The sequence below is a fragment of the Corythoichthys intestinalis genome, chromosome 6 (assembly GCF_030265065.1).
Source record: "Corythoichthys intestinalis isolate RoL2023-P3 chromosome 6, ASM3026506v1, whole genome shotgun sequence".
Taxonomy (NCBI): Eukaryota; Metazoa; Chordata; class Actinopteri; order Syngnathiformes; family Syngnathidae; genus Corythoichthys; species Corythoichthys intestinalis.
The window spans coordinates 1,279,774-1,293,812 of NC_080400.1; the positions used below are offsets into that span (position 1 = coordinate 1,279,774).

General features: G+C 40.0%; 1 protein-coding gene across 2 annotated transcripts in view; it reads left to right on the forward strand.

Annotated features, from left to right (window-relative positions):
- The window catches only part of LOC130917406 (neurobeachin-like), a 572,897-nt gene that overhangs the window by 460,384 nt on the left and 98,474 nt on the right, over positions 1-14,039 (forward strand). For both annotated transcript variants that reach the window (XM_057838766.1, XM_057838767.1), the window contains one exon: positions 4,570-4,682. In XM_057838766.1, the coding sequence (XP_057694749.1) occupies positions 4,570-4,682 (113 nt within the window). The remainder of the gene's footprint in view (positions 1-4,569; positions 4,683-14,039) is intronic.

Genomic DNA, 14,039 nt, shown 5'->3' on the forward strand with positions numbered 1-14,039 from the left:
TGTTTTGGGGCTTGCTGACATCACTTTCCATGTCACTTCCTGTTGATTTTTTTCCGGTCCATTTTGGGGCATTTCCTGACCGATGGCCACTATCAGTTGCTTTTGGGACACTTACAGGTCACTTCCTCTCAATTCGAGGTCATTTCAGTTCATTATGGTGTATTCTGACATCACTTCCTGCACATTTTGGATCAATTCCTGGTGATTTTAGGTCATTTATAGGTCACTTCCTGATCATTGGTCACATCCTGTTGGGTTCGGGTCATTTCAGTACATTTTGGGTCATTCTGACATCACATTCTGTACATTATTTTAAAATCATTTCCTGTTGATTTTCGGGCATTTCCTGAACTTTTCCTGATCATTGGTCACTTTCTCTTGATTTTGGGTCATTCTAGTACATTTTGGGGCATTCCGACATCACTTCCTCTTGATTATGGGTCATTTCAGTTCATTTTGGGGGCAATCTGACACACTGCCTGTGTTTCCTGTTGATTGTAGGACATTTACAGGTCACTTCCTGCTGATTTTAGTACATTTATGGTTCGCATCCTGTTGATTTTGGGTCATTCCAGTACATTTCTGGGTATTCCGACACCACTTCCTGTACATTTTGGGTGATTGCCTGTTGATTTTAGGGCATGCCCAGGTCACTTCCTGATCATTGGCAACTTTCTGTTGCTTTTGGAACATTTACAGGTCAGTTGCTGTTGATTTTGGGTCATACCAGTGCATTTTGGGGTCTTTTGATATCCCTGATTTGGGATCATTTCATGTTGATTTGAGTGCATTTCTGGGTCATTTCTTGATCATTGGTCACTTCCTGTTGATTTTGGGTCATTGTAGTTCATTTTGGGCCATTCCGACATCACTTCCTGTAGATTTTGGGTCATTGTCTGTTGATTTTAGGGCATTTCCAGGTCATTTCCTGTTGATTTTGGGTCATTCCAGTTCATTTTGGGGCATTCCAACATCACTTCCTGTGGCTTTTGGGTCATTTCCTGTGTATTATGGGGCATTTCTGGGTTACTTCCTGATCATTGGTTACATTCTGTTGGTTTTAAAACATTTAGTCCAGAACAAATGGCGGGACGCTCTGTCTCAACACAAGGAACACCAGAGAATGCCCGATATCCAATTGTTAAGACATCAAGAGCCCCTTTGACGTTGAGGTTGCAAAATCCACAACCCTCATTGCCTTGACAACAGTAACTCCCGAATCCTCCTGTCCAATCCAAAAACACAATAATCCTAAACAACACCCAAGCCCGCAGCCCGCCCCGCGAGAGCCTTCAAAAGACTGAATGTTTAATCGTTGTCATTTTTCTCGGGAACCTTTTGTTGACTTCTGAAATGGTGACCTTGGAAAGAGCCTCCTTGCCTGAGTCTGTGTCTGTTTCGCCTTTCTGTTTGATCGCTGTCGAATAAATTTTCTACTTGTTCTCAGTGAGCCTTCTTTGAACCTTTCAAAATGGAGTCAGTACAAAGGGTTAAGACTAAGGTGAACACGCAGAGTTTGGCCTTCTGGCCGGATTACCGGAGTCCTGCAGGGTCCGGCGGTTCGGCTGGCGTGGTTCCGGTAGTCTGGCTGGATGGTCAGATTTCTTCAGCCTGCAGTCTAACGTAGCCAATTTTTAATGCTTCGCTCCCTGTATAGTCATCAGTCAAACGCATTGATTTTGACTCGTTTTGTCCCTAATCCGGAAAGAGTTTATCCGAAAGGAACGCGTTCCGTTGAAAGCAATTATCCTGATCTTACGCGCGATACTCTGCCGACCGATCAATAAACACCGCCGACGTCGCAGAAGCGGCGGCCTCGTTTCTCGTCCTTAAGTGCCCGAGAGCCGTTTGAAACGCACTCTCGGACGGTAATTAGGCTCGTCGAGAGCGTACGAGCGCCGATCGGAGATCTAACGGAGGCGGGCCGCGCCAGAAAGGTGTCACGCCGCCGTCTCGCTTCTGCGATCATGCATATTTATATTTAGCCGCCACATTTTTTTCTCCATACATTATTGTCAGCTAATTAGACGCCGAGGCAAGACGGAAGGAAAAACACGTAGGAAATTTATTTAAAAAAAAAAAAAAAAAATCCCCCAGTAATGACCTGGGCTGACAGCCACGTCAGGAGAAGGAGAAGACAGTTGGGCTTGTGGGGGTGAAGAAGTGCCGGGAAGAGGTGCGAAGGGGACGCGCTCTTCTAATTAACCACTATTCGGCGCTTATTAACATCCTGACACTCCGACTCGCCGCCCTGATGACGCGATTGCTGTCTGAGCGGCGATGATGCTTCCAAACTACACGCAACTGCAAATGTCACCTTTAAAAGAAAATGTTTTTCCTTGATTTATTCGCATAAATTAAGAAAGACAGCGAGAAGGAAAAGTGGGATTTGGTATATGGCAAAATTGCTTTTGGCATATGGCATTTTTTTTGTACGTGGCAAAATGGCTTTTGGTATGTGGCATTTTTATTTGGTATGTGTTTTTTTTTTTTTTTTTGGTAAATGGCAAAATGGATTTTGAAATGTGGCATTTTTTTGGTATGTGGCAAAATAGATTTGGGTATACGGTATTTTTTTTGAATGTGGCATTTTTTTGGTATGTGGTAAAATGACTTTTGGTATATGGCATTTTTGTCTGGTATGTGGCTAAACGGATTTTGGTATGTGGCATTTCATTTTGTATGTGACATTTTTTTGGTATATGGCAAAATGGCTTTTTGCAAATGACATTTTTTTGGTATGTGGTAAAATGACTTGGTTTATGACATTTTTATTTCGTATGTGGCATTGTTTTTAGTATATGGCAAAATGAATTATGGTATGTGGCATTTGTTTTTTTTGTATATGGCAAAATGGCTTTTTGCAAATGGCATTTTTTTGATATGTGGTAAAATGACTTTTGGTACTTGCCGTTTCTTTTTTTATGTGGCATTTTCGTTTTTTGGCATATGGCAAAATGGCTTTAGGTACATGGCAATCTTTTCTTGGAATATGGCAAAATGACTTGGTATATGGCATTTTTATTTGGTATGTGGCTTTTTTTGTATAGGCAAAATCGCTTTTGGCAAATGGCATTTTTTTGATATGTGGTAAAATGACTTTTGGTACTTGGCATTTCTTTTTTTTATGTGGCATTTTTTTGTATATGGCAAAATAGCTTTTGGTACATGGCATTTTTTTTCTTGGTATGTGGTAAAATGACTTTTGGTACTTGGCATTTCTTTTTTTGTGTGGCTTTTTTTTTTTTTTTTTGGCATATGGCAAAATGGCTTTTGGCAAATGGCATTTAAATGGCAAATTGGACTTTGATACATGGCATTTTTTTCTTGGTATGTGGTAAAATTACTTTTGGTATATGGCATTTTTTATTTGGTATATGGCATTATTTTTTGCTATATGACAAAATGTATTTTGGTGTGTGGCATTTTTTTGGTATATGGCAAAATGGCTTTTGGTATATGGCATTTTTATTTTGTATGTGGCATTTTTTTGTAAATTGGCAAAATGATTGTTAGTATGTGGCATTTTTTTTGGTATGTAGCAAAATGGATTTTGGTGTATGGCATTTCTTTTTTTGTGTATGGCATTTTTTGGGGGGGGTACAGTATATGGCAAAATGGCTTTTGGCATATGGCAAAATGAATTTCGGTATGTGGCATTTATTTGGTATGTGGCAAAATGAAATCTGGTGTATGGCATTATGGCATATGGTATGTGGCATTTTTTAGGGGGTAAATGGCAAGTGGCTTTTTGCAAATGGCATTTTTTTTGGTATGTGGTAAAATGACTTTTGCTATGCAAGTTAGCCAATTGTTGTAAACATTAGCATTATGTAACATTTAAGCTAGCGGACTTTTGCTATGCAAGTTAGCCAATTGTTGTAAAAAAAAAAATAGCATTACATAGCATTTAAGCTAGCGGACGTTTGCTATGCAAGTTAGCCAATTGTGGTAAACATTAGCGTTATGCAACATTTAATGTTTACCAGGTAGTTTCTGGTGCACACCAGATTGCTTAAATTTTGATTTTTTTTCTGTCGATGTCCCTTTAGGGGCTGCGTATAATATTGTGTTTAAAACAAAAAGAAATCAAAAACTCAATCAGTCAAAACAGATCAAACGTTTATCGCCATCAGTGTCAAAATCGTCAAACTTTCCGATTCCGATGCTTTGATTTGACGGTGTTTCAAATTTGGCATTAAACATAAAACTTTCCTGTTGTCTCCCAATACTACAATCCCTCAACTGGAAAGCACTAAATGTGCATTGTTTCTAGTTGCTGTCATTATTGGCCTCTGTAATCACTCCGCCAAAGTGTCCTTAAACGTTTTTGGATTGCGGCTCACTTTTAACCTCACAGCTGTTTCGCATCTCTAGCAAACAAGAGGAAAAACACGATCCCGCCACCTTCCCACGGATTTCTCCCGACACGTTTTGCCATCTGAAAGCCATATCGGGGCTGCCAGAACAGGGCGCGTAAGCTCACATCTGGCCAGCTAACGGAGCCGACTACCCGCCGTTTCTTGGATAACATTTGCTGACTCTCTCTTTCTGCTGTGTTGTGTCCAGGCAGGACGTACAATGACCTGAACCAGTACCCGCTCTTTCCCTGGGTGTTGGCTAGCTATGACTCACAGGAGCTGGACCTCACCCTGCCCGCCAACTTTCGAGATCTCTCCAAGGTAGAACAAACTGTTCACTTTAACCTTCATTTTGAAGTCTGTAGGCGTAACCTACAAATTCAGAGGTCATGTGTTTGGTTCGGTCTGGTTATGTATTTGTTAGTATGATTGTGTTCAATTTAACTCAAGAACGAATAAAGGGATGACAGTACCGTATTTTTCGGACTACAAGTCGCTCCTGAGTATACGTCGATCCAGCCATAAAATGCCCAACGAAGAGAAAAAAAACATATACAAGTCGCACCGGAGTATAAGTCGAATTTTGGGGGGAGATTTACTTGATAAAATCCAACACATAGAACAGACATGTCATCTTGAAAGGCAATTTAATATAAAAATACAATAGAGAACAACATGCTAAATAAATGTGCAGTGTACAGTGCATGAACAACGAAATGTGAATATACTGTCCTACGCTACGGCCTGTCCTGGCTATACAGCGAACTCCCAAAAGACAATGCTGGACGTCCGTATAATTTGCTGAATCAATTTGGTCCTCGATAGAAAACAGGTTCGCATCAACGTAAATAAATGATAATTAGGTACTATTAGTAATAAGTAACAGGTTAGCATGCGTTCGCTATCATTAGCACATTGTTCAAACAACCACACAACTGGCTCTAAGTGTCCGATCGCGGGTGGAAAACACACAACAACAACAGAAAAGATGATACACGCAGGCGTTGCCTCTGTAGAGATGATTTAAAAGCATAAACAATGAAAGTAGGTTCGCAGCCGTCTATTCTCTCTCGCTAACTCGCCCTTCACTCACTCAGAGCTACGTAGCTGTCCGTCTTTTTCTGGCGTGTCACGTAAACAAGTGCGAGAGCGCCCTCACGTGGGCGTGAAAGCGCCACAAACTAAATGCATCCATTTCAAGATAAAAAAGTCAATAATACAATTGAACATACACTGCCAAAGGCAGAACGCGAACGTGGCCATAGCTAAAAAGAGTTATTCAGATAACTATAGCATAAGAACATGCTAACAACTTTACAAAACCATCAGTGTCACTGCAAAACACCAAAATAATATGTGAAATTATATCATAATGTGTTAATAATTCCACACATAAGTCGCTCCTGAGTATAAGTCGCACCCCCAGCCAAAATATGGAAAAAAACGCGACTTATAGTCCAAAAAATACGGTAATCCCTCCTTTTTCTCAGTTAATGGCGACCAGAACCTCACCATACAATGAGATTTGTGATACAAGGCTCACGATAACGACGATGTCACAATATGGCGATGCAAAAATGATCAATACTTGGGTCTGGAAATGGTCAGTGGCAGCAAAAGCTAATTTTGGGGCATTTTAGGTCATTTCCTGTTGATTTTCGGTCACTTCCTGCTGATTTTGGGGCATTTACAAGTCACTTCCTGTTGATTTTTGGTTACTGAAAAGGAAGTGAGTCAAGAATTTTCCTTTTGGGGCAATTACAGGTGACTTCCTGTTAATTTTTTGAGCTTTCATGTCATTTCCTGTTGATTTTCTGGCACTTATTTTCCTTTTAGGGCATTTATGGGCAGTGTTGTTAATCTTTAAAAATGTAATTACCAGCACTTGTTACTTACCTGTGACACATAACAGGTGGTGGCAATAACTAAATCACATGTGCAGCCAGTTAAAATGGATTAAAGTTGACTCAACCTACAGTCACTGACAAAAGTCTTTCGCTTATGTGTGAAAAGTGTGAAAATTGAACAAAAAATGAACTTCAAATGCAAAAATATGTTACATAACATAAGCGAATTACAAGTAGTGGTGCTGTGAGATCCAAATTGAATATTTTGTATGACTTCCATATGGTTCGGCAAGGATTCATACAATTTATTGATGAAGTCATCAGGAACATCAAAGAAAGGGGTCTTTCATGCCTCCCAGAGCTCATCAACATTCTTGGGTTTCGTCTTCCATGCTTCCTCTTTCATCCTGTTCATGTCTGGTGACTGGGCTGGCCAGTCCTGGAGGATCTTGATCTTCTTTGCCTTGAGGAACTTTGAGGTAGAGATTGAAGTATACGATGGAGCCCCATCCTGCTACAGAATGTGTCCCTTTTTACGGTTAGGAATTTAAGAGGCAGCTAAGATTTGTTGATATTTCAGACTATTTTTGTTGCCTTCCACCCTGCAGATCTCTCGCAAACCCCCATACCGGATGTAACCTCAGACCATGATTTTGCCACCACCAAACGTCACTGTTTTCTGAGTGAATCACGGATCCATGCGGGCTCCAGTAGGTCTCCTGCAATGTTTGCGGCGACTGTGGTGTAATTAAATGGAGGATTCATATGAAAAATCCACCTTTTGCCACTTTTCCAGCGTCCATCCTTTGCAACACGTTTTTTTAATTGTCTGCACCCTGAAAGATAGTCTGAAATATTAACAAATCTTAGCTGCCTCTTACATTCCTAACCATAAAAAGGGACAAATTCTGCAGCACAATGGTGCTCCATTGCATACTTCAATCCGAACCGCATGGATGCAGTCATTCAAGCCCATGGAAGTCATTCGAAATATTAAATCTGGATCTCACAGCACCACTACTTAATTTGCTTATGTTATGTAACATATTTTTGTATTTGAAGTACATTTTACGTTCAATTTTAACACTACTTTCTGAAGGCGACAAAACTTTTGTCTTGCCAAAATTTGACCTTTCTGTCTTCATTAAATGATAAATCTTTTTTCAGTGCAACAAATATATTTTTGTACATTCCACATCATTTGGGAGGGTCTTAGCTTTCATATGAGCCATTTCTGAAACCAGTTGAATAATTAAAAGTCAGGTTATTAGCAATCGTTTCTACAAAATGGATAAGCAACAAGACTTTTGTCAGGGACTGTGTGTGTGTGTGTATGTATATATGTAATTTTCTTTATCCCATACAATAATTAAAGTGGGGCAAATAAGTATTTAGTCAACAACCAATTGTGCAAGTTTTCCTACTTGAAAAGATTAGAGAGGTCTGTAATTGTCAACATGGGTAAACCTCAACCATGAGAGACAGAATGTAGGAAAAAAAAACTGAAAATCACATTGTTAGATATTTAAAAAATGTATTTCCAAATTACAGTGGAAAATAAGTATTTGGTCACCTACAAACAAGCAAGATTTCTGGCTGTCAAAGAGGTCTAACTTCTTCTAGCGAGGTCTAACGAGGCTCCACTCATTACCTGTATCAATGGCACCTGTTTTAACTCATTATCGGTATAAAAGACACCTCTCCACAACCTCAGTCAGTCAAACTCCACTATGGCCAAGACCAAAGAGCTGTCGAAGGACACCAGAGACAAAATTGTAAACCTGCACCAGACAGAGAAGACTGAATCTGCAGTAGGTAAAACGCTTGGTGTAAAGAAATCAACTGTGGGAGCAATTATTAGAAAATGGAAGACACACAGTAACAAGACCACTGATAATCTCCCTCGATCTGGGGCTCCATGCAAGATCTCACCCCTTGGCGTCAAAGTGATAACAAGAGCGGTGAGCAAAAATCCCAGAACCACACAGGGGGAAATAGTGAATGACCTACAGAGAGCTGGGACCACAGTAACAAAGGCTACTATCAGTAACACAATGCGCCGCCAGGGACTCAAATCCTGCACTGCCAGACGTGTCCCCCTGCTGAAGCCGGTACACGTCCAAGCCCATCTGCGGTTCGCTAGAAAGCATTTTGATGATCCAGAAGAGGACTGGGAGAATGTGTTATGATCAGATGAAACCAAAATAGAACATTTTGGTAGAAACACAGGTTCTCGTGTTTGGAGGAGAAAGAATATTGAATTGCATCCGAAGAACACTGGGAAGCATAGGGGTGGAAACATCATGCTTTGGGGCTGTTTTTCTGCAAAGGGACCAGGACGACTGATCTGTGTAAAGGAAAGAATGACTGGGGCCATGTATGGAGAGATTTTGAGTGAAAATCTCCTTCCATCAGCAAGGGCATTGAAGATGAGACATGGCTGGGTTTTTCAGGATGACAATGATCCCAAACACACAGCCAGGGCAACAAAGGAGTGGCTTCGTCAGAAGCATTTCAAGGTCCTGGAGTGGCCTAGCCAGTCTCCAGATCTCAACACCATAGAAAATCTGTGGAGGGAGTTGAAAGTCCGTGTTGCCCAACGAAAACATCACTGTTCTAGAGGAGATCTGCATGGAGGAATGGGCCAAAATACCAGCAACAGTGTGTGAAAAGCTTGTGAAGAGTTACAGAAAACGTTTGGCCTCAGTTATTGCCAACAAAGGGTACATAACAAAGTATTGAGATGAACTTTTGGTATTGACCAAATACTTAATTTTCCACCATGATTTGCAAATCAAACAATGTGATTTTCTGTTTTTTTTTCCCACATTCTGTCTCTCATGGTTGAGGTTTACCCATGTCGACAATTACAGACCTCTCTAATCGTTTCAAGTGGTAGAACTAGCACAATTAGTGATTAACTAAATACTTATTTGCCCCACTGTATATAATATAATATTTATTTCGAAATAAAAGAAAAATTTGACTGACGTAGAAAGGAAGGTTTTGGTCGCGACTGTTTTAATTTAAACAGTGACCCCTTTTTAAAACCATACATGGATTCTTGGTGGGAGCATATAACTTTTTAGACTACAAATGATCACAGTATTTCACCTTTTTGATGTATTGTCACACCGCTAATAAGAATGCTAACAACAACGGCTAAGCATTCCATATTAAATGTTGATTCATGTTCATTTGTCTGAATAATACCTTTAAAAAACAGAAAAAAGGCTTGATTTTGAGTTTTTCGATTAGACTTTGTGTCGCTAAGAATCAGAATTCTGTCATTTAGTTTTTTTGTTTTATTGCTAAATTTGGCCTACTTTGCTATTTTCCCACCCCTCCTCATCTGGCTCTTGCTCTCTCGCTTCCTCTGTTCAGCTCACTGACCTGAAAAGAGTCACATTCCTGACTCAATGCTCACATCTCTTTGCTGACTCACTATGTCACAGTAATCCGCAGCAGTTTATTTTAAAAATCAATGCTTGGCTCCAATGCAATTCTGCTTTATGTTTGTTCAAAGTTGTATGCAATACAAAGTCTGATTCCAATGGGATTCCTCCTCAAATCTGACTTTTAAGACTGTTCACACTATTTTAGCAAGTTTCCAAATCATATCTTGGCCTATTCAGACTGGCCATATTATTGACAGCCCTGACAAGTTGCAGTGGTGGAGAGCAGTGTTTTAATAACTTCAAACAGATTGGATGTCTGTCGTCGTCGATAGCAGCAAATGAGTTAAAGGCTGACTTGGTGGACATCCGTGCGCATCCATCCCTCATCCGTATGCGTCCTGGTTCCCGCCCCCAGGCAGACAGTTATGTATTGTAATGTATTCCGGTGACATCCTCCCATGCTGTTTACAGGCCGGAACTGCCTTCATTAGCATGAGTTCACAGGCCGGCAATGCCTGACAGTCGTCCTTGGAGCCCCGTCGCTAGCTCGCTCTCTCACTCCATAATGGATGACATTCGGGACTCCGCTACATTAAGTACACCTGAAAGCCGTATATAAAAAACGGCTGTAGTAGCATCATTTTTACATCTAATAACTTCTGATCCATTGAGTGTAAAAATAGAAATGATTACGTGGTCATCATGACAGGAATTTATAATTGCATGTCTACCAACATTCTTAACTAAGTAGGGACAAATAGCCATTTTCATGCAATTTGTTTCTTTTTCTTTATGAAAACTTGATTTACTGAACTCAGTCTGTTTTGACAGAATACTAATACATGCATAAGATATTAAACATATTAAGCAACCTTTTTTTTTTTCTAGCAATATGAAATTTGGTAGACATGTCTATCATGACTAGACCCACAAATAAGTGTCAAGAAGCCATGCCTGAAAATGTACAGGGTGCCTGTCATTTTTGGTTTAAAAAGGCTGTCATAGATAATTAGGTGAAATTTGTTGATTCACCATGGGAAAAAAAATTCAGCCCCTCGTTTGACCTAGCAAAATGAAATTTGGTAGACATCTCTATCATGACAAGACCCACAAAAAAGTCTCAAGAAGCCATGCCTGAAAATGTACAGGGTGTCTGCCATTTTTGGTTTAAAGAGGCTTTAATAGATAATCAGGTCAAATTTGATGATTCGCCCTGGGGGGGAAAAAATTCAGCCCCTCAAGAGAGTTTTACCTAGCAACGTGATATTTAGTAGACATGTCTATCATGACTAGACAAACAAAAAAGTCTCAAGAAGCCGTGCCTGAATATGTTCAGGTTCTCTACCATTTTTGGTTGAAAAAGGCTGTTATCGACAATTAGATCAAATTTGATGATTCACCCAAAAAACAAAAAATCCAGCCCCTGAAGAGAGTTTTACCTAGCAAAATGAAATTTTGTACACATGTCTATCATGACTAGATTCACAAAAAAGTCTCAAGAAGCTATGCCTGAAAATGTACAGGGAGCCTTCCATTTTTGGTTCAAGGAGGCTTATATAGACAATTAGATCAAATTTGATGATTTGCCCTAAAAAACTAAAACCTCAAAAAATTCAGCCCCTGAAGAGTTTTATCTAGCAACATTAGATTTGCTAGACATGTTTATCATGACTAGACCACCAAAAAGTCTCAAAAAGCCATTCATGAAAATGTACAGAGAGTCTCCCATTTTCAGTTTAAAAAGGCTGTTATAGACAATTAGGTCAAATTTGATGATTTGCCATTAAAAAGTAACTTTAAAAATCCAGCCCCTCAAGCGAGTTTTACCTAGCAACATGAAATTTGGTAGACATCTCTATCATGACAAGACCCACAAAAAAGTCTCAAGAAGACATGCCTGAAAATATACAGACAGTCTGCCATTTTTGGTTTAAAGAGGCTTTAATAGATAATCAGGTCGAATTTGATGATTCGCCCTGGGAAAAAAAAATTCAGCCCTTTAAGAAGGTTTTACCCAGCAACATGATATTTAGTAAACATGTCTATCATGACTAGACAAACAAAAAAGTCTCAAGAAGCCATGACTGAATATGTTCAGGGTGTCTGCCATTTTTGGTTGAAAAAGGCTGTTATCAACAATTAGATCAAATTTGATGATTCGCCCTCAAAAACAAAAAATCCAGCCCCTGAAGAGAGTTTTACCTAGCAAAATGAAATTTTGTAGACATGTCTATCATGACTAGACCCACAAAAAAGTCTCAAGAAGCCATGGCTGAAAATGTACAGGGAGCCTTCCATTTTGTGTTCAAGGAGGCTTTTATAGACAGTTACATCAAATTTGATGATTTGCCCTAAAAAATTAAAACCTCAAAAAATTCAGCCCCTGAAGAGAGTTTTACCTAGCGACATGAAATTTGGTAGACATGTCTATCATGACTACACCCACAAAAAAGTCTCAAGAAGACATGCCTGAAAATATACAGGCAGTCTGCCATTTTTTGGTTTAAAGACGCTTTAATAGATAATCAGGTCAAATTTGATGATTCGCCCTGGGGGAAAAAAATTCAGCCCCTCAAGAGAGTTTTACCTAGCAAAATGATATGTAGTAGACATGTCTATCATGACTAGACAAACAAAAAAGTCTCAAGAAGCCATGCCTGAAAATGTACAGGGAGCCCTTACCTTTTTGGTTCAAGGAGGCTTTTATAGACAATTAGATCAAATTTGATTATTTGCCCTAAAAACTAAAACCTAAAAAAAAAACAGCCCCCTGAAGAGAGTTTACATTAAAACATTAAATTTGGTAGACATGTTTATCATGACTAGACCCACCAAAAAATCTCAATAAGCCATGCTTGAAAATTTACAGGGAGTCTCCCATTTTCCGTTTAAAAAGGCTCTTATAGACAAATAGGTCAAATTTGATGATTTGCGATGAATAAGTAACTTCAAAAATCCAGCCCCTGAAGAGAGTTTTACCTAGCGACATGAAATTTGTTAGACATGTCTATCATGACTAGACCCACAAAAAAGTCTCAAGAAGCCATGCCTGAAAAGATACATGCAGTATGGCATTTGTTGTTTGAATAGGCTTTTATAGATTAGATCAAATTTGATGATTCGCCCTGGGGGAAAAAATCCAGCCCCTGAAGAAAATATTACCTATCAACATGAAATTTGGTATACATGTCTGTCATGACTAGACCCACAAAAAAGTCTCAAGATGCCATGCCTGAAAATGTACAGGGAGTCTGCCATTTTTGGTTTAAGCAACCTTCACAGTTCACCACCAAAAACAAGTTATATCAACTTCTTCTATTCTGTTCTTCTACTAGTTCATGTTACTGTCAGTGCTTTTTCTGCAAAGTGATAGTACTTTTTAATGTTTTACTTCATATGTAAATGACAAAAACAAAACAAACTAGATCAACTTCTACTATTCTCATCTACTAGAGTATGTTACTGTCAGTGCTATTCAGCGAAAGAACACTGCTTTTAATGCTTTACTTTATACGTAAAGGATTAAAACAAAACAAGCTATATCAATTCTACTATTGTCTTCTACTAGAGTATGTTACTGTCAGTGCAAAAATTACTGAACATTTTTTTTTTTTAGTTCGGACGACAGGGGGATAAAAAAGCAAGCAACACCTGTGCGCGCTTGTTCTTTTCCCACACATCACAAGCACATTAACGTCTCATTCGTCACGCTCTCGGCTGAGTGCGGCTTGACGGACGGCATTGTTTTAACGTCTGCACTTAACCGCTGCTCCCTGCCAGATATTCTCACCTGCTCTCCGGCAATTACCTGCCGCTCGGTTATCCAGTCGGGTGTGAAAAGCGCCGCCCGCAGGCCCGAGCGCCGCATATTTGGATGTCAGGTCGTCAGCGAGCGTTGCACCTTGGCTTGTAATGATTATTTCCCGACGATGTGACAAGTGGCTGACAGACGAGGTGACGGACGATGTTTCTCATAGCTGTTTAATCATGTGACGGGAGTTTGATCACGCATGATTTGAAGTGCGAAGGCAGCGAATGCTAATGTTTCAGCACCGCTGACGGCGATAGAAAAGCAAATCATTGCTAAAATACCCTGATCTAAACCCCATCTGAGGTAAAACACAGTCGTACTCATTCAGGTCGATCTTGCGCAATGGAATGCAGTGAACCCATGTGATTCCTCTCAGCCTATCAGTGAAAAGATGGCGTGTCATATCATGTAATGCAAAAAGAACTTGTCATTTGGCGAGCAACACTCCACTTTGCTATTCTCCTAATGGCGCTTTTCTTCACCCTCTCTCGTGCTCCACCGGCTTTGTCGTATGTGGAGCGCATCTGCTTTGTTTTGACCGGTCGTCTCGCTGATTGCGCGCGAGCGCTTTCTGACGAGGCCGGCGCAAACGACTCCGACGTGTCCTGACGTAGCAAAGAGC